Source organism: Equus quagga, chromosome 4 (assembly GCF_021613505.1).
Source record: "Equus quagga isolate Etosha38 chromosome 4, UCLA_HA_Equagga_1.0, whole genome shotgun sequence".
Classification (NCBI taxonomy): domain Eukaryota; kingdom Metazoa; phylum Chordata; class Mammalia; order Perissodactyla; family Equidae; genus Equus; species Equus quagga.
The window spans coordinates 79,765,929-79,793,216 of record NC_060270.1 but is presented as its reverse complement, the minus strand read 5'-3'; the positions used below and the strand labels follow the sequence as shown (position 1 = coordinate 79,793,216).

General features: G+C 36.8%; 1 protein-coding gene across 1 annotated transcript in view; it reads left to right on the top strand.

Moving 5' to 3' along the window:
* ZRANB3 (zinc finger RANBP2-type containing 3) overlaps positions 1 to 27,288 on the top strand; it is a 215,719-nt gene that overhangs the window by 13,969 nt on the left and 174,462 nt on the right. Inside the window, exon 2 of the mRNA XM_046657892.1 lies at positions 3,077 to 3,244. Within this exon, the coding sequence (XP_046513848.1) occupies positions 3,084 to 3,244 (161 nt within the window). The 5' untranslated portion in view covers positions 3,077 to 3,083. The remainder of the gene's footprint in view (positions 1 to 3,076; positions 3,245 to 27,288) is intronic.

Below are 27,288 nucleotides of genomic sequence, written 5' to 3'. Positions count from 1 at the left end.
AGATTAAACTCTAGTAGGAGTATATCTGATTAGCAAACCCAATAGGTGTAAGGCAGGCTGGGAGAGCAAGAATCTGTTTTCACCTTTTCTCTTGGGAGGTGATGTCTGACTCCCACTCAGATTTGTAATATGAGGAAATGCTCAAACATAGCAAGGATCTCAGATGTTGAGTTGCCTCAAAGAATGATATGGATTCACTAGCTCCCGAATACTTGTATCCAGCCTTGTTCTCTCCCTAGGGTTCCAGACTCATGTATTTTGAAGCCTATTTGACATTTCCACTTCATACTTAAAGCCATCTTAAACTTTATATATTTCTGGAAGATCTATTGGTTTTTTTTTCTCCTCAATCCGTTTCTTCCTTAGTCTTTAGTATCAGTAAATTGCATCAACTCCCATCACTCTAAATGTTCGTCTTGATTTCACATTTCCCTCATTTTCCACGTGTACTCCATCAGCAAGTCTTGTTTACTTCCTATACATTTCCCAAATCTCTCCAGTTCCACTTCCAAAGATGATTCTTCCCTTGTCTATTGCAGCCTGATATGGGTTTCTTGCTTTCATACTTTCCCCTTTTTGAATCGTTCTCTATTCTTTACTCAGTTTTATTGTTTTTTTTGAGGAAGATAAGCCCTGAGCTAACATATGCCTCCAATCATCCTCTTTTTGCTGAGGAACAGTGGCCCCGAGCTTACATCTGTGCCCATTTTCCTCTATTTTTTAATATGTGGGATGCCTGCCCCAGCATGGCTTGATAAGCGGTCTGTAGGTCTGTGCCAGGGATCCAAACCAGCAAACCCCGGGCCACTGAAGTGGAGCATGTGAACTTAACCGCTGCACCACTGGGCTGGCTCAGTTTTATTGTTGTTGTTGAGAGGGTACTAGAGACGCCCACTCATTGGTGTTCATGAAGGCTGTAATCAGACAGGTCTGAGTCATAAATCATTTCTAAATCCAGTTGCCTACTGAAGCAGTGGCAGTTTTGTGGACTTTAGTCCTCTAGGAACATTTATCCTTTGAATTTCTATTGACACCTTTGTGTCCACTGGTAGTTTTTGAATTGTAAGTCAGATTGCATCACTTCTCTGCTTAACTCTCTCCAGTAAGTGCTGTCCAATACAACTTCCAGTGAAGATGAAAGGGTTCTATCTCTGCACAGCTCAATATGATAGCCCCTAGGCATATGTGGCCATTGAGCACTTGAAACGTGGTTCAGCCTGTCTAAAGTGGCCATTACCCTCTTAAGTTCCTTCATAATATATGTACTATACTGTAATTAATCATCTTGTTTATTTTTAGTCTCCCCCTCAAGAATGTAAGCTCTGTGAGTACGTGGTCCTTACTTCTCCAGATCATGGCATGTAGTACCTTTTTGTTATTAATAAATACTTTTTGAATTCTTAAGGTCCTTAGACATTGGACACAGAAGTTGATTAAAGGGGAGCTAAAGTTTTATAAGTCTGCAAATAATTGAGAATAAAAGGAAAGTTGTTTTAGAGATGGAATGAGATTATATATAAACAGATAAAAAGGTGCAATCTAAATACAAACGGTTATTATTAGAGAAGCTTTATAATTTAGCGATAATTCTTCTGGCAGAATTCCAAGAACTTACAGATACCGTTGTCCTTTGGTATCCATGGGGGATTGGTTCCAGGACCCCCAGGGAGACCAAAAACCCTGGATGCTCAAGTCCTATATATGAAATGGAGTAGTATTTGCATATAACCTACGCATATCCTCCCATATACTTTTTTTTTTTTTTCTGCTTTATCTCCCCAAATCCCTGCTGTACACAGTTGTATATCTTAGTTGCAGGTCTTTCTAGTTGTGGGATGTGGGACGCCGCCTCAACATGGCCTTATGAGCGGTGCCATGTCCGTGCCCAGGATCCGAACCCTGGGCTGCCGCAGCAGAGCGCACGAACTTAACCACTCGGCCACAGAGCTGACCCCTACCCATATACTTTAAATCATCTCTAGATAACTTATAATACCTAATATAATGCAAATACTGTGTAAATAGTGTTATACTTTATTATTTAGGGAATAATGACAAGGGAAAAAAGTCTATATATTCAGTACAGACGCAACCATTGTAGGCCTTTCCATCTGTGTTTTGTTGAATCCATGGTTGCAGAACCCATGGATACAGAGGGCCAATTGTATATGAAATTTTTATGTAGTAGAAAATTAAAATTACATCTGTGGAAACCCAGTAGAGAGGAAGGTACCAATCAGGCAGAGTTTACACTGTGGATTCAATTGATTTGAAATACTTCGGGGCTGGCCCATGGCCGAGTGGTTAAGTTCGCGCGCTCTGCTGCAGGCGGCCCAGTGTTTCGTTGGTTCAGATCCTGGGCGCGGACATGGCACTGCTCATCAAACCACGCTGAGGCAGCGTCCCACATGCCACAACCAGAAGGACCAACAAGGAAGAATATACAACTATGTACCGGGGGGAGGGCTTTGGAGAGAAAAAGGAAAAAATAAAAGAAATAAAATCTTAAAAAAAATACTTCATTTTAATATTTAAAAATCAATCCCATTTAATAATGCTGAGTTAATTTAATTATTTTAAGTTTGGAGTCAATGTCTTTGTATTTTATAATTTTTAAAATGCAGTTTTACTGCAGTCCTAGAAAATCTGCTGTGATTTGAAAATGTACATTTATAAAAGGATTGATTATAAAAGAATTCATCTTTCTATACAAATTCACACATTATGTTAAAAATTATTCAGTTTGTAAAAATCTAGTTGATTTATAACTTTTCAGTAATACATTTATTGCTTAGAACAGGAGTATGGCTATATTATGGCTCAATTAGAAATACAGATGAAATAGAGGTGATGAGTTCCTAGATAGTGCATTAAGTAATTGCTTTTGGACTCAATGCTTTGAATTTCCTTAATAGCTTGTTCTGGAAACATGAATTAATCAGTTTATATCTATGTAGATAGTATATCAAGGCTACTGATAAGTACTTTAATATTATTATTTATGTTTCGTTCTCTAATACACTTAGTAATATCTATTTCTCCCACCCCTCCCCTTTTGTGATTTCTTTGTTTTTAGGGTCATCATGCCTAGAGTTCGTAACATAAAAAAGTCTCTTATACCTCAGATTTCTTGTTTGACGAGTGAATCTTATAAACAGCTGGATTTTTTGCCCGACAAACTGAGAGCAAAGCTGCTTCCTTTCCAGAAAGATGGCATCACTTTTGCCCTCAGCAGAGATGGCAGGTAAAGTACTTTTTTCAAGATATGCTAAAAATGTTAAATCCCTGGCAAGTGTATGAAAAACAAAGCTCCATGCAAACCATTCTTTTTGTGTATATACAGGCTTCCCAGTAATTTTTTTTTTTACTGGATCATGAAATAATTTCAGAATGTGTCTTGTTTTGCCTTCATTCTTGAATGATATTTTAGTTGGCAATACAGCTCTACTTTGATAGCCATTTCTTCTTAGCACTTTGGAGGTTGTATTCTGGCTTCCATAGTTGCCATTAAAAATTGTGCTCTCAAGTCTCAAAGTATTATCCTACAGGTGACTTATTAATTACAAAGAGAAAAATCACAAAATGCTCAAGGTTGGTATCGCTAATCAGGTGAGCTACAGGCGTAGTATGGTGCACAGGAGGTATACAACATTCCTAAGCGATGTTCTTCCTGGAATACTTCACCTGATAATCATGAGGAAACAGTCAAACCAGTTCAGAATGTGGGATATTTTTTTCAGGACAAGTGACCTGAACTCTTCAAATGATTCAGTGTCATGAAAAACCAAAGGAAGTGGTGAGAATGTTCTAAGTTGAGAGAGACCTAAGAGCTAGAATATCTGAAAGGAATCATAAATCTTGATTAGATCTTGGAGAAGTAAAAAAAAAAAAAAAAAGTTGTAGAGGACATTATGGTGATAACTGGGAACATTTCACCTGGACTCTATCAGAGTGATGTTGTTGAATTGTGCTGATAATCTTAGATGAGGTAATGGTGTTGTAGCTGAATACAGAATGTTCTTGTTCCTGGGAAATGCATGACAACGAATTTGGGGATGAAGAATCCTGCTATCTGCAGCCTACTTTCTACGTTTTCCCAAAAGGGAAGGACACATATATGTTTACAGAAACTTTGAGGGGGTCAGCCAAATGTTAACAGTGTGCATCTGGTGAGGGTATAAGTGTGTTCATTGTATTTACACTTTTTGGCTTTTCTGTGAGTTTGAAAATTTTCAAATAAAAAAAGGGAATTAGTCTAATTTTCATTCCTTTGTAGATCATCTCTCTGTTATCTGTATCCAATTTTAAGATTTTCTCTTTGTCTTTGGACTTCTGCGGTTTCACTATAATTTATTCAATGTGGTTTTCTTTTTATTTATCTTGTTTAGGATTATTGTATTTTTTAATTATTTTTTATTGAGGTCATAATCGTTTATAACATTGTAAAGTTTCAGTTGTCCATTATTATTTGTCAGTTACCATATAAATGTGCCCCTTTACCCCTTGTGCCCACCTCCCAAACCCCTTCCCCCTGGTAGCCACTAAACTGTTCTTTTTCTGTGTGTTTATCTTCCACATATGAGTGAAATCATATGGTGCTTGTCTTTCTCTGTCTAGCTTATTTCACTTAACTTTCTCTGTCTAGCTTATTTCACTTAACATAACACCCTCAAGGTCCATCCATGTTATTGCAAATGGGATGATTATGTCTTTTTTTATCGCTGAGTAGTAGTCCATTGTATATACATATACATATATATGTATATGTGGTATATATGTATACACCACATCTTCTTTATCCATTCATCAGTTGATGGGCACTTGGGTTGCTTCCACATCTTGGCTATTGTGAATAATGCAGTGAACGTAGGGGTTCATAAGTCTCTTCATATTGTTGATTTCAACTTCTTTGGGTAAATACCCAGTAGTGGGATAGCTGGGTCAGATGGTAGTTCTATTTTTAATTTTTTGAGAAATCTCCATACTGTTTTCCATAGTGGCTGCATCAGTTTGCATTCCCACCAGCAGTGTATGAAGGTTCCCTTTTCTCCACAACCTCTCCAACATTTGTTATTTTTTGTGTTAGTGATTATAGACATTCTCATGGGTGTAAGGTGATATCTTAGTGTAGTTTTTATTTGCATTTCCCTGATGACTAGTGATGTTGAACATCTTTTTGTGTCCCTATTGGCCGTCTGTATATCTTCTTTGGAAAAATGTCTGTTCATATCCTCTGCCCACTTTTTGATCAGGATGTTCGTTTTTTTGTAGTTCAGTTGTGTGAGTTCTTTATGTATTATGGAGATTGACCCCTTGTTGGATTTATGATTTGCAAATATTTTCTCCCAGTTAATGGGTGGTCTTTTTATTTTGATTCTAGTTTCTTTTTGCCTTGCAGAAACTCTTTAGTCTGATGAAGTCCCACTTGTTTATTTTTTCTTTTGTTTCTGTTATCCAAGTAGACATAGTATTCGAAAAGATCCTTCTAAGACTGATGTCAAAGAGTGTACTGCCTATATTTTCTTCTAGAAATTTTATGGTTTCAGATCTTACCTTCAAGTCTTTGATCCATTTGGAGTTAATTTTTGTATATGGCAAAAGATAATGGTCTATTTTCATTCTTTTGCATGTGGCTGTCCAGTTTTCCCAGCACCATTTATTGAAGAGACTGTCCTTTGTCCATTGCATGTTCTTAGCTCCTTTGTCAAAGATGAGCTGTCCATAGATGTGTGGTTTTATTTCTGCGCTTTCAATTCTGTTCCGTTGGTCTGTGTGCCTGTTTTTGTACAGTACCATGCTATTTTCATTACTGTAGCTTTGTAAAATATTTTGAAGTCTGGGATTGTGATGCCTCCAGCTTTGTTCTTTTTTCTAAGGATTGCTTCAGCAATTTGTGGTCTTTGGTTGCCCCATATGAAATTTAGGATTCTTTGTTCTATTTCTGTGAAGAATGTCATTGGGATTCTAACTGGGGTTGCACTGAATCTGTAGATTGCTTTAGGAAGGATGGACATTTTAACTATGTTTATTCTTCCAATCCATGTGCCTGGAATATCTTTCCATTTCTTTATGTCATTATTGATTTCTTTCAGTAATGTCTTATAGTTTTCATTATATGGGTCTTTCACCTCATTGGCTAAATTTATTTCTAGGTATTTTATTCTTTTTGTTGTGATCATAAATGGGATTGTATTCTTGAGTCCTCTTCTTGTTAGTTCGTTACTAGAGTATAGAAATGCAACTGAGTTTTGTAGGTTTGTTTTGTACCCTGCAACTCTGCTGTAGTTGTTGATTATTTCTAGTAGTTTTCCCATGGATTCTTTAGGGTTTTCTCTATATAAGGATTATTGTACATTTTCAGTCTGAGATTTGAGTCATCTAGATCCTGAGAAATTCTCATCTATTACTTCTTCAAATATTGATTCTCACCTATTCTCTTTATTATCTTCTTTGTAATTCTAATTAGACTTATATTTGACCTCTTTCATTCTATACTATCCTTCCATTAATGTCTCTTATATTTTCTTTGTCTATCTGTGCTACGTTACAGCTGTTTCTAAATATCTCTCGTATAGGTTACGATTCAGCTCTTCTAATCTGCTGTTTAATTCACATATTCAGTTTTCAAATAACTTTTTTTAATGATGTAGAACATACATGGAAAAAATTGTGCACATCATAAGTGTACAACTTGAAGAATTTTCACAATATAGCCATCACCAAGATCAAGAAATTGAGCATTACCAGCATCCCAGAAATTTTCCTCTTGCCCCCTCCCAATCACTACTGTCTCCCTCCTCTCCAAAGATAACCACTGTTGTGACTTCTAACACCTTAGATTCCTTTTACATGTTCATCTATATCATGGCAATCATCCGTATATGCTCTCTTGTGTCTGACTTCATTCACTCATCATCATTGTGAAATCCTTTCATATTGTTGCATCTTGTTGTAGTTGGTTTATTCTCATTGCCACATAAAATTCTATTGTGTAATGTACCATACTTTAGTTATTCATTCTACTTTTGATGAGCATTTACATTGTTTCTAGTTTGGGGCTCTTACAAATAGCAATGCTGTGAACATTCTTGCACAAATCTTTTGGTAAACGTATAGTGAATACGCATTTCTGTTGTGTGTATACCAAGAAGAGAAATTGTTATCGTAAGATATGCATATATTCCACTAAGTAGATACTGCCTGTATTAGTTTGCCAAGGCTGTCATAATGAGACACTGTGACTGAGTGGCTTAAACAATAGAAACTTACTGCCTCACTGTTCTGGAGGCTAAAAGTCCAAAATCAAGGCGTTGGCAGTGGTGATTCCTTTGCAGGGCTGTGAGGGAAAGATTTGTTCCACGTCTCTCTCCTTGGCTTGTAGATAGCTGTTTTCTTCCAAAGTCTGTTCACATCACCTTACCTCTATTTTTGTCAAAATTTTCCCTTTTTTATAAAGATGCCAGTCATATTGGATTAGGGCCCACCCTAATGACCTAATTTTAACTAATTACATCTGCAATGACTCTTTTTCTACATCAGGTCACGTTCTGAGGCCCTGGTGTTAGGACTTCAACATATGTATTTTAGGGGGACACAGTTCAACCCATAACTCAGCCAAACATTTTTCAAAGTGGTTATACCAATTTATCCTTGCATCAATAGTGTATAAGAGTTCCACTTGTACCACATCCCCACCAACACACTTCATATTGCGTGTCCTTAATTTCATTTTAGATATTCTGGTAGGTACATAGTCATATCCATTGAGGTTTTCATTTACATTTTTCTGATGACAAATGTAGTTTAACACCTTTTTATATGCTTATTAGCCATTTGAACATCCTCTTTTGTTTAGTGCCTATTCATGTCTTATCCATTTTTCTACTGGGTCGTCTATCTGCCTTTTTCTTATTGTTTTGTAGGAGTCTTTTGTCAGATTTATATTCTGAATCCGAGTCCTTTGTCAGGTGTATGTATTGCAAATAATTTTTCTCAGGCTGTGGTTACCTTTTCACTCTTTTAATGTCTTTTTTTTTGGTTTTGTTTTTTTTCGTTTTTTTTCTTTCTTTTTTTGTTTTTTTTCCTTTTTCTCCCCAAAGCACCCCCCCAGTACATAGTTGTATGTTCTTCATTGTGGGTCCTTCTAGTTGTGGCATGTGGGACGCTGCCTCAACGTGGTTTGGTGAGCAGTGCCATGTCCGCGCCCAGGATTCGAACCAACGAAACACTGGGCCGCCTGCAGCGGAGCGTGCAAACTTAACCACTCGGCCACGGGGCCAGCCCCACTCTCTTAATGTCTTTTGATAAGTGGAAGTTCTCAATTTTCACGTCATCTTTAATACTCTTAATCAGTATTGTCTTTTATGGCTGACACTTTTTGCATCCTATCTTAGAAATCTTTGTCTACTACAAGGTTATGAAGATAATTTCCTATGTTTTCTTCTAAAAAATGTATTGTTTTATTTTTTACATTTAAATCTGTAATCCACTTGACATTGATTTTTTTTTTCCCCTCCGCAAAGCCCCAGTGCGTGGTTGTATTATCTTATTTGTAAGTCCTCCTAGTTCTTTTGTGAGCCGCCACAGCATGTGACTACAGACAGGTGGTGGGGTTCCATGATCAGGAGACAAACCTGGGTTGCTGAAGCAGTGAGAGGACCGAACTTTAACCACTAGGCCATCAGGGCTGGCTTGGCATTGATTTTTGCATATGGTATGAGGTAGAGGTCAGGGTTGATTGATTATTTATTTACTTTTGTATATGGATGTCCAATTGATCTATCGCAATTTATTGGAAAGACCAACTTTTCGCCACTGCGTTAGAGTGTCACCTTTGTCATAAATCAAGTAATTTTATGTGTACGTTTCTAGGTAAGTGCTAATGGAACTTTCTGCCATGATAGAAATATTCACATATGAATTGTTCAATTTAGTAGTTATTAGCTATGTGCAGCTACTGAGTTCTTGAAATATGGCTACTGCAACTAAGGACTGAATTTTGAATTTTAACTAATTTTAATTAATTAAAATTTAAATTTAAATAGCCACATGTGTCGAGTGGCTACCGTAGGAACAGTGCAGGTGTAGATTGTTTGTTCTGTTTGTCTGATTCCAATCTTCCTGTCAGTACCATACTTCTTAATTACTGTAACTTTATAATAGATATTTTGATATGTTGATGAAAATAATCCATAACCAATCTATAAATGAAAATTTGGGTGAGTTTATTCTGAGCTTAAATCTGAGGATTATAACCCGGGGCCTTTCTTCCTGAAGGAAGAAAGGGCACCAAAGAAGTGGGGTGCACAGAGTGGTTATATACCCCCAGAGAGGATGTTTCACATGGGATTGAAATGTCCCTTTTACGATAGTCGCGAGACTGCTCTGTCAGCACAGCGATTGATGGAAATAGCAGGTAGTTCTTCTGTCTCAGTGAACACAACAGGGTGGCAGTCTGTTGTCTTCAGCTGAGTGGTCACAGGTGAGCTGGGTGGTCAAAGGTGAGTGCAGCAATCAGTTCCTAGCCTAAGGAAAATGCTTATCCCTAAGGAAATGCTAATGTGGGGGGAAGTTGCACCTTTATCTCAAGGGCCTTTGTTCTGGCCATAGGAAATGTCTAAGCAGATATACAATGCGTGCTCAACAGCCACAGTCAGGCCCTTTTGGAAAAAACAAAGTCAAGCCGAATTAGGTTTATACCAAATGGCTTCCTCACATACTCCACTATATCCTATTGCTTGCCATTTTTATTTTTCAGATACAAGATAGCATAAATCTTCCAGCTTTGTTGTTTTTTCAAAATTGCCTCACCTATTGTTGACTCTTTGCATTGCCTGTAAATTGTAGAACTCATTTGCCAGTTTTCACAAAAAAGCTTTCTGGGATTGTGAATAGGATTGTTTTGCATCTATAGATCAGTTTGGAGAGAACTGATTCTTTATAATATAGAGTATTTTAATCCATGAATGTGAAGTATTCTTCCATTTACTTAATTGCTCTCAATTTGTTTTTATCTTAGTTATTCCTCCCTTTATTTAATTTTTTTTCAATAAGGTTTTATAGTTTTCACCGTATAGTTCTTTCACACATATCATTAAATTTACTGCTAGGTATTTAATATCTTTGATGCTATTATGAATAGTCTTTCCCTCCCCTGCCTGTTTTTAAGGTTTTCTCTTCATGTCTAAAACTTTTACTATGATGTGCCTAGCTGTGGTTTTCTTTTCATTTATCCTACTTAATCTGTGGGTTGATGTCATTCATTAGTTCTGGAAAATTCTCAGTTGTTATCCCTTCAAATATTTTTGCCCCAGTTTTTCTCCTCCTTGGTCTCCAGTTATACCTATGATAGGCCTTTTCTCAGTGTTCCACACATCTCTTATCTTCTTTTCTGTATTTTCTTATTTTTTGAAATTTCTGTGCTTTGGTTGGATATTTTTTGCTTACCCATATTCTTGTTTACTAATCCTATCTTTTGTTGTTAAATTAATCTTTTGAATTCTGTTAAGGAAGAGACTATCATTCAAGATATCTGAAACCAGAACCCATTCAATATGTCTGAAACAAAGAAATTGAATTTATTACTTGCTAAGCAAGGGAGAACTGTGCTCGTCAGTCCATTAGTCATGGGATGGACTCGAGGATTGCTATTATATTCAGTGAGTTTTAATTTCTCACTGTAACATAGCTTACTTTTGTCTGTTTTGGAAGTTGTTAAAAATAGAGTCATGCATTTCATATATGTCTGACTTCTTTTGCTCAATATGTTTTTGAGATTCATATATGTTTTCATCTCTGAATATGATAGTTATTTTGTTCATGCACTTGCTGATGGACATTTGGGCTGGTTCTAGTTCAAGAGTCTTATGAGTAAGGATGATATTAACATTCTTGGACAAGTCGTTTTGTAGACGTTTTCTATTCTTTCTTGCTAGGCTTTAGGGTGGGTGTCTGTTTAACTTTATAAGAAACTGCCAAACTTTTTCCAACCCATTAGCAATATATGAGAGTTCTAGATGTTCCACATCTTTGTCAACATTTGATATTGTCAGCTTTTTTCATTTTAGCCATTCAAAAAGAATGGATTTTCAGGTAGTAGCTCATTGTATTTTAATTTGTGTTTCCCTAACAACTAATGATGTTGGCATCTTTCTCTGTGCTTATTGGCTATCCTTATATATATATATATATATATCCTTATATATATGGTGTATGTATATATATATATATTATATAATTGTATGTAATATATATACTTATATATTATATATAATGCATATTAATGTTTTACCTATGTTTTATCTTTTCACTATTGATTTGTAGGAATTCTTTTTATATTCTGCATACGTGATTTTTGCCAGATATACGAATTGTGAGTATTTTCTCCCGGTCTGTAGCTTGCCTTTTCAATTTTCTTTATGGTATACTTTGATGAACAAAACTTCTTAATTTTGATAAAATCTAATTTATCATTTTTCTTATATTGTTAGTGCTTTTTATGTTCTCATCAAGAAGTCTATTCTTACCCCCAAATCAAAAATGTGGTCTTTTATGTTTTGTCCTGGAAACTTTATAGTTTTAGCTTTTATGTTTTGATATATGATTCATCCCAAGTTAAATTTTCCATATGGGGTAAAATAAGAGTTTTGGGTTCAGTTTTCTTTCATCTGATATCCAGTTATTCCAGCACCATTTTTGGAAAAGTCTATTCTTTGCCATAAATTACCTTGGCACCCTTATGAAAAAGCAATTGATTATGTATGTATAAAGCTATTTCCCATTGAATTTCCTTTTGCCATACATCTTTTCCTATTGTCACACATTCTCCATTTTCACTTAGGTTGTAGCTTTCTTAGGCTCAAGTTTTGTTTAAGAGTCTCATTTCCATTGTCCACTTTGTGTAGATCTAAGACCTTGTTCCTGTTGCTGTGCTTGGCTACAGCTTAAGATTCCCTGTTGATGGTGTCTTCAGATACCTTCATTGTGGCCTGTGGCTTTATCACTGTGGGTTTGACTTTCTCTTTCGTTTCAGGCCATTGTAAGATTTTCTTACTTTTCTTCAGGCCAGCGCTGCATTTTAAAAGATAGAATTTTATCTAATTTAGCATTTCTAGGTATTTACAAAGGGAAAAATTTTTAGACTATCTAAACCACCACAGTATTGTGAACAGAAATCTTAGTGTTAAATCTTTATTCATTTGGGATTGTACGCTTTATCATTATAAAATGTGCTTGTTATAAAATTGCTTCATTATATCCTTTTGTACTCTGAATTTAATCTTGTATAATTAATATACAAACAGCTATTTCATTATCACTATATTTTCCTGGCATGCCTTTAACCATCTTTTATTTTCGGCATTTTTGAGACACTTCCTTTAGATGAAGTTTTTTTTTTTTTGAGAAAGATTAGCCCTGAGCTATCATCTGCTGCCAATCTTCCTCTTTTTTGCTGAGGAAGACTGGCTCTGAGCTAACATCTGTGCCCGTCTTCGTCCACTTTGTTTGTGGGACGCCTACCACAGCATGGCTTGCCAAGAGTGCCATGTCCGCACGCGGAATCTGAACCAGCGAACCCCAGGCCGCTGAAGTGGAACTTGCGAACGTAACTGCTGTGCCACCAGGCTGGCCCCTAGATGAGTTTTTAAGTTCCAAAGTTAGATTTCACTTTGTGATTCAGTTTATCTTTTCTCTTAAGTATTATTAAACTCACTTTCATTTATTGACATTAGAGCTATATTTAGTCTTAATTCTGTCATCATAGTATTTGTTATGGTTTCTGTTCCTAAATATGTTACTATATAATCACTGTATGATCCACTAAATATATTACTGTGTCATCCAAGTTTTCTTTGTTAGTATGGACTTCAGTAATTTGAAATGTTTGGAGTTTGAATCCATTGGTAATCTTTATAACTATAGCTTTGTATCATATACGTAATTCTCTATTTTATATGGCAGTGTTTTTTTATTCCCAATTATGTGCAGTGACATTTGGTATATTGCCTTTTTCTCTCTTTCTGTCCTTCTTTCTCAGCAACATCACATTAACTGGTTAAATTCTTTTTCTTGATGTTCACCTTTGTATCTTTCAAAATACTTATAATTTGTTCCTGTAAAATATTTATATTTTCTTTACCAACTTTAAATGATCATTGCCTTTTTTCTTTTATTTTACCTCTTGTTAGGTGTGTAATTTCTGTGTTGTCATTGCCTGTAACTGTACATTCTCTTCTGTATGCAGATTATTTAAACAGCTGAGTAGTTTCACCGCTTCCCTCCACTCCATTTTGTTTCTGCACAGTATTCTTTGGTTGAAATTATCTTCTCAAAGTCTTTTTTAGAAGGACTAATGGAAAGTTGGTTACCAGGGGCCGGCCTGGTGGTGCAGTGGTTAAGTTCACATGTTCCTCTTCTCGGTGGCCTGGGGTTCGCCGGTTCGGATCCCAGTTTCAGACATGGCACCGCTTGGCAGGCCATGCTGTGGCAGGCGTCCCACATAGAAAGTAGAGGAAGATGGGCACAGATGTTAGCTCAGGGCCAGTCTTCCTCAGCAAAAAGAGGAGGATTGGCAGCAGATGTTAGCTCAGGGCTAATCTTCCTCAAAGAAAGGAAGAAAATTGGTTACCCAATTTCTTGCATTTTAAAAATGCCTTTTCACTGAGTTTATTCCTAATGACAAATTGGCTGGGTAAGAAATTCCTCACTCCCACTTTCTTTTCTGGCTGATGTTGTAGGCATTGCTCTGCTGTTTGCTGTAGACAAGTCTGAGGGCTGCCTGGTTTTTTTCTCCTTAGAGATGATTGATTTTTTTGTCTCGCTACCCATTTTGGCAATCCAGTACCAGAATATATCTTGGTATTGACACTTATATGTCTCTTTCCTGGATGGTGCTATATTATCTCAATCTCTGGTTTACATTCTTTTATTTCTGGAAACTTTTCTTGAGTTATGCTGAGAACAGTTTTTCAGTTCTTTTATTTTGGTTTTCTTCCCTCTTTTTGAGGAAGATAAGCCCTGAGCTAATATCTGCTGCCAGTCCTCTTCTTTTGTTTTTTGCTGAGGAAGACTAGCCCTGAGCTAATATCCGTGTCCATCTTCCTCTAGTTTATATGTGGGATGCCTGCCACAACATGGCTTGATAAGCGGTGCATCTGGGATCCAAGTAAGTGAACCCCAGGCCACCGAAACAGAGCGTGCAAACTTACCTGCTGTGCCACCGGTCTGACCCCTGGTTTTCTTCCTTGAAGACACCAAGTATGCTTAGGTGTTTTGGTTTGTCTTGGCCTATCACCTATATCATTTTTATTTTCTGTCTTTTTCCTTCTTAATTTATTTTTTCTCTAAAACTCTTTTGATCTTCCTTCATTTCCTTTGAAAACTTCCTTTTAATCCTCTCCTGTGTCTACTTGCCTGTTTTTTAAGCAGTGCCTATTTTCTCTTCTGCTTCCATTTGATCCTCATTTCAGTGGTGTTTATTTTTCTTTTGCCTCTCTGACCTGTCAGGTCACATTTAATGTCTTCATATTTCTTGCTATAGTTTCTCTCAGTTCCTATACCTCTACTTTGTGTCTTATGTCATAGAGGTGAATGCTTCTTTAGGTTTAAATTTGTGACAAAACGTTTGACTAGGATTTTCACTTGCTTCGTGGGTACTTTTTTTTCTTGTGTATTTTTCTTTTTGATTTCCCTTTTTCTTTCTTCCTTTATATTTGTACCATTTAAAAAAAAAAAGTTTATTTTTCCTTTTTCTCTCCAAAGCCACTCAGTACATAGTTGTATATTTATAGTTGTGGGTCGTTCCAGTTGTGGCATGCGGGACGCCATCCCGGCATGACTTGACGAGTGGCGACTTGACGAGTGGCGCCATGTTCGCGCCCAGGGTCCCAAATAGCAAAACCCTGGGCCGCCAAGTGGAGCACGCGAACCCAACCACTCAACCATGGGGCCGACCCCCGTTTTTTTTTCTTTTATTGCTACTCATCATTCAATGAGGAACATTTTTTTCCTGAGCCTGCTATTTGCAAAAGATCATCTCAGAGAGGGCTGGAATAATGTTCTAGACTAACACCTAGTCTCTTTATGACACTATTTTTTTATGTAATTTAGATCTTTTGATTATATTTCCTGAGTCAAAAGAAATTAACATAGCAGGGTAGCTAATGGTGCAGAGTCTCTCACTCCTGCCCTGGCCTCACTGGGCTTTTCCCATTCAGGGTTTGTTATTAAGCCTTGCCTCCTCTGCTTCTCCTTGCAGCCAGACTGGACCTGGGGCCACTATGGCTGCCAGTCTACCTATCCTCTTGTGTTGATGCAAAGAGGGGATTCATGACTTTGCAACTCAGTGTCCTCCTCGCTTTGCAGTTGTGTCTTGCTGTTTGGTTTTGGTTTGTTTTGTTTCCCTGAGGTGTGTAGCCAAAAGTGTTCTTTCTATACTCCTTGAGTTATTTTTGTGGTTTTTAATATTTAATATTTTTGCTAACCCATTTTCTTGTTTTACCTAGTTTTCAAAGATGATAAATAACCACGTGTTAAAGTTTTGAATCTGTGCTCCACCAAGCTCAGTATTAGATGCACATAGGTTAGATTACTTAGGTATTTATTAGAGGATTATTTATATACATGTGTTTATGTCTGGATGTGTATCCCTGTGGATATACATGGTTAAAAATAATTTACAAACTTATTAATACGTGAAATTTTTGGTATACGGTTGAACAAGAAGAAATTTTGCTCTACGTCGTTTACTTCTGATGAGATGTAAGAAGCCTGTCATTGAGTCAATTATTAGGCTTAACATTGTACACTGTCGTATTTACCTTCATCATTAGTTAATACTCTTTGTATCGATGCCCCTCTGAAATAAACTGTTTGTCATTTCTTCTGGAAATCTTGGCGGAACAATTTGTTTTAGTTATCTATCTGCATGGAGGAAGAGAAGACTTGTGGTATTTAAGCCTTTTGCAAAAAGTATAAGAGATGATTTTGTAGTAATTTATATTCTTTAAAGGTATGACTTGATGACAACCTAATTTCTTTCATTGTTTTCTTTTGTCTCCTAAAGTTGAAGAGTTTTCTGGTATACTACCCATTTAGATATACTACTTTTGTAGTGTTATAATCCTTACTTGTTTGGCTGAATGTAGATTGAATTTTTGCTTCACTGAGCAAAAATATTGAAACACTTGGTGGTTTTGCTACAAGAAAATTCTTTGTTAAATTATTTTAATATTAGGGTATAAATCACCATGCTTATCATCTCAGCTTAATAAGATAAACATAATTAGGTGAAAGTATGAATGGACTTTGAAGTCTGGGTATAAAAAAGCCAGAAGAGGGGCCAGCCTGGTGGCATAATGGTTAAGTTTGTGCACTCTGTGGTGGCCCAGGGTTCATAGTTTCAGATCCCAGGCATGGACCTACACATCAATCATCAAGCCATGCTGTGGCAGCATCCCACATACAAAGTGGAGGAAGATTGGCAGAAACGTTGCCTTAGGGACGATCTTCCTCAAGCAAAAAGAGGAAGATTGGCAACAGATGTTAGCTCAGGGCCAATCTTCCTCACCAAAAGAAATAAGAAGAAGCCAGAAGACGTAAGTTACAAAAATTGACTTATTAATTTCATACAGCCTGTCATCTAATTCATGAGAAACCAAATTTGACATTCTAAATAGTATTAAGTTGAGTTATAGAATAACATCATTGTTTTACCCCCTCCCCAAGCAGTGAGGACTGTGTAAGAGTGCCTAGAGAAAGACTTCACTCTGTCAAAAAGTGTTATTGATGCATACATCAATAGGTTTACATTTTGCCAAACCAACAAAAAACCAAATGGGACTATATCAAAGTAAAAAGCTTCTGCACAGCCAAGGAAACAATCAACAAAATGAAAAGAGAACCTACCGAATGGAAGAAAATATTTGCAAACCATATATTCATTAAGGGGGTAATATCTAAAATATATAAGAAACTTGTACAACTCAATAGCAAAAAAACAAATAATCCAATTAAAAAATGAGCAAAGGACCCCAATAGACATTTTTCCAAAGAAGACATACAGATAGCCAACAGGTGCATGAAAAGGTGCTCACAATCACTAATCATCAGGGAAATGCAAATCAAAACCACAATGAGATATCACCTCACACCTGTTAGAAAGGATATTATCAAAAAGACAAGAGATAACAAGTGCTAGCAAGGATGTGCAGAAAAGGGAACCCTTGTACACTGTTAGTAGGAATGTAAATTGGTGCAGTCTGTGTGGAAAACAGTCTGGAGTTTCCTCAGAAAGTGAAAAATAGGACTGTCATGTGATCTAACAACCCCACTTCTGGGTATACAGTCATCTGCCACATAATGATGTTTTGGTCAACGACAGACCGCATGTACCACAGTGGTCCCATAAGATTATAATGGAGCTGAAAATTTTCTATGACTTAGTGATGTCGTAGCCATTGCGTTATTCATGGGTGCAATGCATTACTCATGTGTTTGTGGTGATGGTGGTGTAAACAAACCTACTACACTGCCAGTAGTATAAAAGTGTGGCACATATGATTATGTACAGTGCATAATACTTGATAATAATAATAAATGACTATGTTGCTGGTTTATGTATTTATTATACTATACTTTTTATTGTTATTTTAGAGTAACAATACTTATAAAAGCATTTACTATAAAACAGTATGCCGTGTTACGCTGGAAGCAGCCTCATACTTCTCGTGTTTACTATGTCTCTTGATTGCATCGTTTCTCTTGTGCTTGATTTAATCTTATATTGTTTTGTTTATCATGGCCCCTAAGCATACAGAATCCACTGATAATATTGCTAGTAAGAGGCGATGTTGACTGATTGACCTGGAAACAAAATTAAATTGATTAAGGACTATGAAGATAGAAAATTAGTGATGGGTAGTGCTTGCCAGTCAGGCATGTCCCATTTCACTATAGCTACGATCTTGAAGAACAAGAACAAAGTGACGGAAGCTGTTAAAGAATCTGCCTCATTGAAGGCAACAAGACTAACAAAAATTTGAGAAGGGCCTATATCAGATGTGGAGAAATTTCTAATGACCTGCATCCCTCTTAGCACCACGATGATCACAGTCAAAGCAAAAAGTTTGTTTATGATGTTGAAAGAAAAGACTGGACCCAACTCTGATGTTGAGTTTACTGGTAGCTCTGGGCGGTTTAATAATTCAAGAATCATTATTCATTACATAATGTCAAAGAGAGTGGTGAGTCTGTGAGTGCTGATGTGAAGGCAGCTGAAGAAGTTCTGGAGACTCTAGATAAGCTGATAGTGGAGGAAAATTACTTGTCAGAGCAAATACTCAATATGGATGAAACCTCCCTATTCTGGAAAAGGATGTCTAAAAGGACTTTCAGGGGCTGGCCAGCTGGTGTAGTGGTTAAGTTCGCACACTCTGCTTCAGCAGCCTGGGGTTCTCAGGTTTGGATCTTGGGTGCAGACCTACACACCGCTCATCAAGCCATGCTGTGGCGGCATCCCACTTACAAAATAAAGGAAGCTCGGCACAGATGATGTCTCAGCCACAATCTTCCTCAAACAAAAAGAGGAAGATTGGGAACAGATGTTAACCCTGGGCCAGTTTTCCTCACCAAAAAAATAAAAAAAAAAAATAAAAAGACGTTCATTCCTGAGGAGGTCATGTCAGTGCCAGATTTCAAGGCTTTTAAGGACAGGATAATAGTCTTGCTTGGGGGCAGTATTGCAGGCTGCAAATTGAAACCCTTTGTGATCTGGCACAGTGAGAACCCAAGGGCCTTCAAGCATGTCAGTAAGCACAAACTGCCAGTGTACATACTACAGGAGCATTAAGAAGTCATGGATGACCCAGCTTCTCTTCCAAGATGCTGACCTGAATTGCTATGCCAGCGAAATGGAGAAATACTGTTTGGAGAATAACATACCTTTCAAGATTTTGCTTATTGTTGATAATGCTCCTGGACATCCTCCTTTTATTGGTGGTCTTCATCCCACTATCAAACAGGTCTTTCTCCTTCCAAGTACTACCTCTTTGATCCAACCAATGGATCAAGGAGTTAGAGCAACTTATAAGATCTACTGAGGAGGACCTTTGCCCAGGCGATTGCTGCAACTGAGGAAGACACAGATGCAACTCTGGAAGGATGACAACATCTATGACTGCACCAAGAACCTTGCTTGGGCTTGGGGTGATGGACCATGGAGTATATGAATGGCATCTGGAAGAAGACACTCAAGATGTTCTCTCATGACTTCAAAGGATTTGCCAAGGATGAGGAGGTTGCAAAAGTCAACAAGGCTGTGGTTGAGATGGCAAACAGCTTAACCTGGGTGTGGATGAGGATGGCATTGGGAGCTTCTAGAGGTGGTTCCTGAGGAATTGACTAATGAGGAGTTGTTGGAACTGGAACAGGAACACATAGCTGAAGAAGAGACAAGAGAAAAGGAAACTGTAAGAGGAGAAGAAGAACCCGCAAGAAAATTCTCAGTGTAGTGCTTAGCAGACGCTTTTGCAGACCTCAGCAAGCTTCTTAAAAAGTTTGAAAACATGCACCCCAGCACAGAAAGGGTTTCATTGATAGAGAAGAATGTTAATGGTGCCTTATGTGCTTATAAGCAAATATATGATGAAAAAAAAGAAACAAACCAAGCAAACCACCATGGACATATTTCTGAAAAGAGCGACACCTCCTCAAGAAGAGCCTGGGGCCGGTCCTTCAAGAGATATTCCAGAAGAAGGTGTTATCATAGGAGATGACAGCTCCATGTGTTTTATTGCCCCTAAAGACCCTCTAGTGGGGCAAGATGTGGAGGTGGAAGACAGTGATATTGATGATCCTGACCCTGTGCAGACCTAGGCTAAGGTGTGTGTTTGTGTCTTAGTTTTTAACAAAAAAGTTTAAAAAGTAAAAAAATGAAAAGTTTTGAAAATATTCCTAGAGAATTTTTCGTTTTCATTATTATTCCTAATGTTTTGTGACCTAAAGTCTATTTTGTTTAGTGTTAATAAAGCTACACCAGCTTTCTTTCTGTTAATAATTTCCAGTTACATCTTTTCCCATCCTTTTACTTTCAACCTCTTTATATCCTTAAGTTTAAGTGGATTCTTAATAATGTTTGTTAATAATTCTTAACAAATTCTTAATAAAAAGTGAAATATAAACATATATGTGTGTATTTTATATATATATAAATATATATATTTAACTCACACACACAGTTTTATATATATAACCTGAGTTTGTTAAGACTGTGTTTTCTTTTACTACTTTATTAGTTAATTCTGGCCTGAAATTGAATTTTACTCAGATGGTTCAATGTAAGAGATTTTAATAAGGGACCGTTAGGAGACGTGGGTAAGGTTAAGAGAGCCAACAATTAGTTTGAGCCACCAAGAAACCAGCAATAAATAGTAGCCAGTCATGACCACTCCCAGGTCTGTGAGGACAAGGGGAGAAGATAGTTTATGGGAGCCCAGGGAGTGCTGGAGCTAAGGAGGAGAGGCCATAGGTGGCACCTGCAGTTCTGGAGGGACCCAGCCACTAAAAGGCCTTCCTCCGCCCTCTCCACAATCTCCTTCCAGACATAGTCTCCAGCTGGTACCTCCACTGATCAAACTCTGCTTGAAGCCACCTGGCAAGGGAGTAAGCTGTAGGAAGGAGCAAGTGGAGAATAATCAGTGCAACTACTTGGACTCTGAAAAACTCCTTCCAGAGAATTCATGTGGAAGACATACGTACACACACACACACATGTACTTCACAGCAAATAAAATGGCAATTAACACTAAATTTAAAATCCCCACTAGTTAAAAACAGTGATGATTTATAAACAAATATGTTGGTAGGAGTTTAAAACAGTAAAATAAATTTTAAGTCAGAAATACAGAGAGCTAAATATTAGTTGGATTTTCAGGTTGTCTCTCAACTGAGTTTTGCAACACAGTTACCCAAAGTTTTATACTAGAAAGAAAGTTTACAAAGTACAGTACTGTTCTTTCTGTTATCCAAATATTTTTATTATGGAAATTTTCAAATGTATTCAAAAATTGAATAGTGTAAGGAACCTTCATGTAGTTATCACCCAGCTTTAATAATTAATGAACATTTTGCCAGTTATTTCTGTTCTGTTCTGTGCCCCCTACCTACACAAATACTATTCTTTACCTGAAGTATTTTAAACTAAATTCAGGAAATCACATTTTATCCATAAACACTTCAGTTTTAATCTCTAACAAATAAAGAATTTTTTTCATTGTCATAGCTAATAAATAAGGTAATTAATTCCTCATTATATCTATTATTTGGTCCTTATTAAAATTTCCCCACTTATCTCAAAGTAAGCTTGTATTATTGGCTTTTTTTGAATCAGATCCAAACAAGGTCCACACGTTTCCTTTGGTTGGCTCTTTAACTTTTAGATCAGCAAATTTTAGAAATATTATAATATTTTTATTTGCAGATTTGCCTTACTAACTTTTTTACTTTTTCCTTGGTTGAGCTGCACTTTATTTTTAATATAGGGGAACATTCTATGATTAATTTAAATATCCACCAGTGCTTTGTGTTTTTTCATGAATCCGCAAAATAACCTAATAGAATAGAGGAATATTTTAATACATGACCTTTCCAGAAGGTATCTATGTAATGCTGACTGTGGTGCTGTACACTTGTAACACTGGTGTGGAGCAAAAGGAGCATGTGCCTTGGCTCTAGCTGGCCTCATGGTCCTTCTGTTCCAACCATTCTACCATTATGATCATGTTCTTAAAACTGTGAGGGGCCAGTCTGGTGGCTCAGTGGTTAAGTGTGCACATTCCCTTCGGTGGCCCCGGGGTTCACTGGTTCAGATCCTGGGTGCGGACATGGCACCGCTTGGCAAGCCATGCTGTGGTAGGCATCCCACATGTAAAGTGGAGGAAGATGGACACGGATATTAGCTCAGGGCCAGTCTTCCTCAGCAAAAAGAGGAGGTTTGGCAGCAGATGTTAGCTCAGGGCTAATCTTCCTCCAAAAACAAAAAAAGAAACTCTCTGTGAAATTGGGGATGGTAACATGATGCCCACTTCAAAAGAGATACTCAAAAAGTGTTAGATTTAATTATTGTGAATTAGTTAGTTAGATATTTATGAGTAGATGAATTATCTCTGGAAACCCCAGCTTTCAGAATGACTGCAGATAGAGAGAAAGATGGAGGCAGGAAGAGAATACTCTAGCAGTGAAGACCAAGTAACGGAGGCCCCATGTTAAGAGAACACTCATGTGTGAGTATAGACTCAAAGGTTAAACCTCATTAGACTATTACGTATAGAGGAAGAGCAGATTTTTATCGGTAAGAAGTCTTCTCTTTTTACTGAGAAAGTAGACTTTTGGCAATAGTGACAAATGAGAAGAATGTTACATTGATCAGTAACTTTTTCTAGCAGCAGTTAAAACTGGTCACTGGGAGAGTGAATGGTTCATTCCATCATTAGAAAGAGAGGAAACTGACAAATGAAGGACAGCGCAAAACAGCCCTTTGATTTGCAGAAGAAAAATCCCCACATTCCTATCTGCTCATGAAGGCAGAGGCAGATGGTCAATATCCTGTTGTGAGTCCTGATGTGTGAATGGAATGTGTGGGTAGTGTGTGTTGAGACCAGCCAGGGTCACACCCTTTCGAGTTGCATCTGAGTCTTGGGTCTATAATACCTTACTGGTATATATGTACCACCATGCCCCCCCCACCCTCACCCCTTTTTGGAAAGATTTCTACCTTAGAACAAATAACTTCTAACACTTAAATATTTAACTTTCAGTTTATCGTGGTAACTGAACTATATAGAAACCAAACCACAGGTATTGTTGCAAATATTTCAGTATCCGTTCTTTTGTAAGAGCAAATTCCAGGCTAGAGTTGAGTTGAGTCAAGCATGTGGCAGAGTCCAGTGAATTCATATTCTTTACTCAAACTGGAATTAAACTAATTGTTCTTGATTTTAGTGTCGTAGACTGGTTTCTGTAAGTACATTTGTCTATCAGGCAAGGTAAGATTTCTTTATACAAGGGGTTGTTTTTGTATTGGGAGCTCTGGAGCTGAGAAGGTGATGTCTACTGCTCTGGGCCACACTGCCACCTGGGGGTCAAGAAGAAAGACTGTCATGGTGTTGTCAGCCAGTGCCAGAAATCTTTGACATTGACCATGATTTTTGTTAAGACAAATACCAGGACACCATTATCTGTGTGTAGGTACCAAAATAATGCTATTGGCTTACCTAGTGATATAGTATGATACAATATTAAAAAAATATTTAAAAATTTAGTGTGATACTTCCATATTACTTCTTTTGCTATCTTTCACTTTTCCTCTATCTTTTAGAATATTACCAACTATCTTAAGACAAAGTTAATGTACATTTCCTGGGTCCTTTTATACATATACTGCTACTTAGTACTTAAAAAGAGTATTGTGTGGCTACAATAATAGTTTCCCATTTACACCGTAAAGTTGATTAGTAAATGAATGTCCTTTTCCTAGCCCAAATATTTTGAACATAAACATTTTTATATTGTTGACATGTATGCATTTATTTATTTTAGTTTTTTTATGAAAGATAATTTTATGTTCCTAAGTTTAATGCCATTGGATTATTTGACACTTTAAAATGGGTAATTGTACAAATTAAACATGCAATTGAACAAAAATTGAACAAAAATTATGTGATTCCACTTACATGAAGTACCTACAACACTCAAATTCATAGAGACAGAAAGTAGAACTGTAATTGCCAGGGGCTGGGGAGAGGAGGGAGGTGATGGGGGATTATTGTTTAATGGGTACAGAGTTTCAGATTGGGATGATGAAAAAGTTCAGGAGATGGATAGTGGTGATGGTTACACAAGAATGTGAATGTCCTTAATGCCACTGAATTGTATACTTAAAAATGTTTAAAATGGTCAATTTTATTATATATATTCTACCACAATAAAAAATGTATTACTGTACTAGTAGTACTGAATGGTACACTTTCTTAGAGCATAGGCTTGCATAAGTACATGAATTTAATTTTAAAAAGCACATACGTGCTAGAAGCTTTACATGTATAAGGCTACAACTCTATGGGGTATATACTTATTACCAACTTTCTTTTACCCATTAAGAAACTAAAGCTCAAAGAGGTTCGTTTATAACAAATTTACCAACAGCCTACTGTTTACTCAACTCTCAGGATAATTTGTCCGAAAGATAAGACTTTTAAGGGCTGGCCTGGTGGCTGAGTGGTTAAGTTCGCGTGGTCCTCTTTGGCTGCCCGGGGTTTCGCCGGTTCAGATCCTAGGTACAGATATGGCACGGCTCGTCAAGTCATGCTGAGGTGGCATCCCACGTGCCACAACTAGAAGGACCCACAGCTAAAAAAAATATACAACTATGTACCAAGGGGCTTTGGGGAGAAAAAGGAAAAATAAAATCTTTAAAAAAAAAAAAACAGACTTTTAAGCTAATAAAAGATGTGGCTGAGATTTGGCCCTATTTCTGCTTGACTCTGAGGTAAGTACTCTTTCTGTTCTGTCACTCTGCCTTCCATGAAAATATTACAGCTTCATGTTGTAATGAAATGCTGACATGGCATTCTGGTATGTTATAGATTCTGACATGTCACAGTTCAAGACTGGAAAAAAAAAAGTCATAGCAGCAGTGTGAGCACCCTGAAATAACCCTAAGCTGTGTGTAACATCTGTGGGCTTTAAACAGGTCATGTCTAATTTGAGTGGTCTGCATAAGGTGGAAATGACTCATGTACCGTGAGGTCATCTACTACAGTAATTTTTATTTTAAATTAATTTCCCATGAGATATAAAGTTGGTGCTTGTCTTCGTAATACCACCATTCTCTAAGGTGATTTGTTCTTGTATCTATTTGCTATTTTAAATTGCATCCTTTATTCCTGTCTCCTTTTCTTGCTTTCTTCGGGAGACTCCTTCCTTCCAGTAAAAGAAAACTAAAGTTATCTCATCATGATAGTTTAATAGAAAATGTCTCAGCATAATAATAATTTTCAAACCGTAGTGGAATGTTTTCCAGTAATGCTATAAGCAAAAGAATTTTAGCACGAACAACAGAAAAACACCTAGACATTCCCTTTATATTTCTGTCGATCTGATTTTACATATATGCTCTCGGAGTTAACCTTCAGAAATGGAATATTTGATGTACTGTGGAGAAAATTAAATCAGTCCTACTTTTCTTGAAGCCTAGTACTTAACTGTGTTTGGTAGACATAGAAATAATTTCCCAGTGGGAATGTAATTGCTAAATCACTGCCTGATTACTTGATTTTTTAATGCAGAAAAATGACTGATATTTGGTAAAACACCTAGATTTTTAAATAAAGTTATGATATTTGATTCCAGTGAAACAATTTACATGTTTTCTTAACATGTTCCCCAAAACTCTGACAGTACTGAAACCCGCTGGAATGCTTCTTTGGAAGCCAAGGAGCTTGTTGCTGACATAGTAATAATTTGGTTGTTTGCACGTTTTATAAAATATTAAAATGTTCCGAGTTACCATATTCCTTAAATAACTCGTGGTGAGATGTTATCTCTGAAGTGTTGGCTTGTGAGTAGGAGGGAAATTATATGTTACAGTGTTATATAAAACTGACTCATATGCGTGGGTGAAACAATCCCAAGAATACCAGGACGCCCACACTCGACAAAGCCAATATGTACCGTTTCTCTTTACACCATGTTCCAGCAGGCTGCTTAATGGAACTGTGTTCATTAAAGAAATCTCTATAATCTCTTTTATTGTCTTGGTGACTATCTTCCTGTTTAACAAAAAGTGAGAACTTTTTTTATCATTTAAAAAATCATTGTTCATAGGACAAAAAGTTTGATTCGGTATTTAAAGTAATTCACTTCTCTATGCTTCAGTTTTTTTAATTAGTTAAAATCAAGAGAATAAAACATGGCTACTCTTGGAGTATTTTAGAATGTTTGTTAAATGCTATATGAATACAATTAAATGATCTTTTAGCAAGTAGTATTCCAGGGTCTTGATAAACAGCTCATGCTGTGTTACTGACAAAAACAGTGTATGGGAATGTTATCATCTCAGATTCAGTCCATTTGATAGTTACACTTTAATCAGTTGTTCTTTTGCATAGCAACATTAAACATATTCTTAAATATATTTGTTATATTATCCAAAATGTTGTTTTGGTTGGATTTCACAAATTAAGTTTTGTTCGTATGAAGATGTTTTTGTTGTTTGATTTTTAAAGAATGCTTCCCAGCTTCTTTCACTGCATGCTAACTAAGCCTAATTGTTTTATTGTAATTCTCATTTCTCTTTTAACCAATATTCTTTGTCCAAACTGAGAATCTCAACCAGTACTTAAAAAGAAAATTCCTATTTGTTGAGAAGAATGTAAACTTAATTTGAAAATAGCAAAAGGGCAGCCTGGAAATAGGTCCTCTAAAAATCACTGTCATTTATGTTATTTAATTATTATAAGATCTCTGCAATGGTGGTGGTGTTACACTTTTGAAGAGAAAGCAGTAGCTTTGAAAGGTGAAGTAACTTGCTTGTCTAATGGCAGAGTTGGGATTTGAACCTAGACAAAACCTCTGTTCTTCAATTTTTATTGTGCTATAGTAATAATATACCTGCCTTTGTACATAAATCTTTTTTTTAGAGGCATTTTGGTGCTGTTTACAGATGTAGCATATATGTGATTTCTATTGCATCGTATGCCTGTGTTGGACTCTGTTAAAAAAATATCTAACAAGCAATTTGTTCCTTCATCTTCTCAAAATGAGATTCTCTTCAAACTGGTTTCTATTATGTTTATTATGGTAATTGTTGGAGAAGGGAAACTTCCTCTTTTGCTTCTTCTGACTGGTTGAATAATGAAAATGACATAAGACAGATTAACAGGAGAAAAACTAATTTATTACATGTGCACAAGGAATCCACATTAACATGAGAGATTCCAAAGACCATCAGGCAAGATGAGATATATATATCCTCTTGGACTAAGGAGAAGGAGGTAGTGGATCTGGAACTTGAAAGGGAAAGAAGGCAATTCACAGGTAGTTGGAAAAGAGCAAATGTTAGGTACACAAATGTTTGCTGGACCACATAGAAATAATAGGACACAGGGGAATCTAACAAACAGACTTTGCTAAGTTCCTCCCTGTCTACCAGCAGTTCATATTGTCTGTGTTGATAGCTTACTTCCTGAAACAGTTCTTCCATATGAATTCTTTTTGGCAGGAGAAGTTAGATGG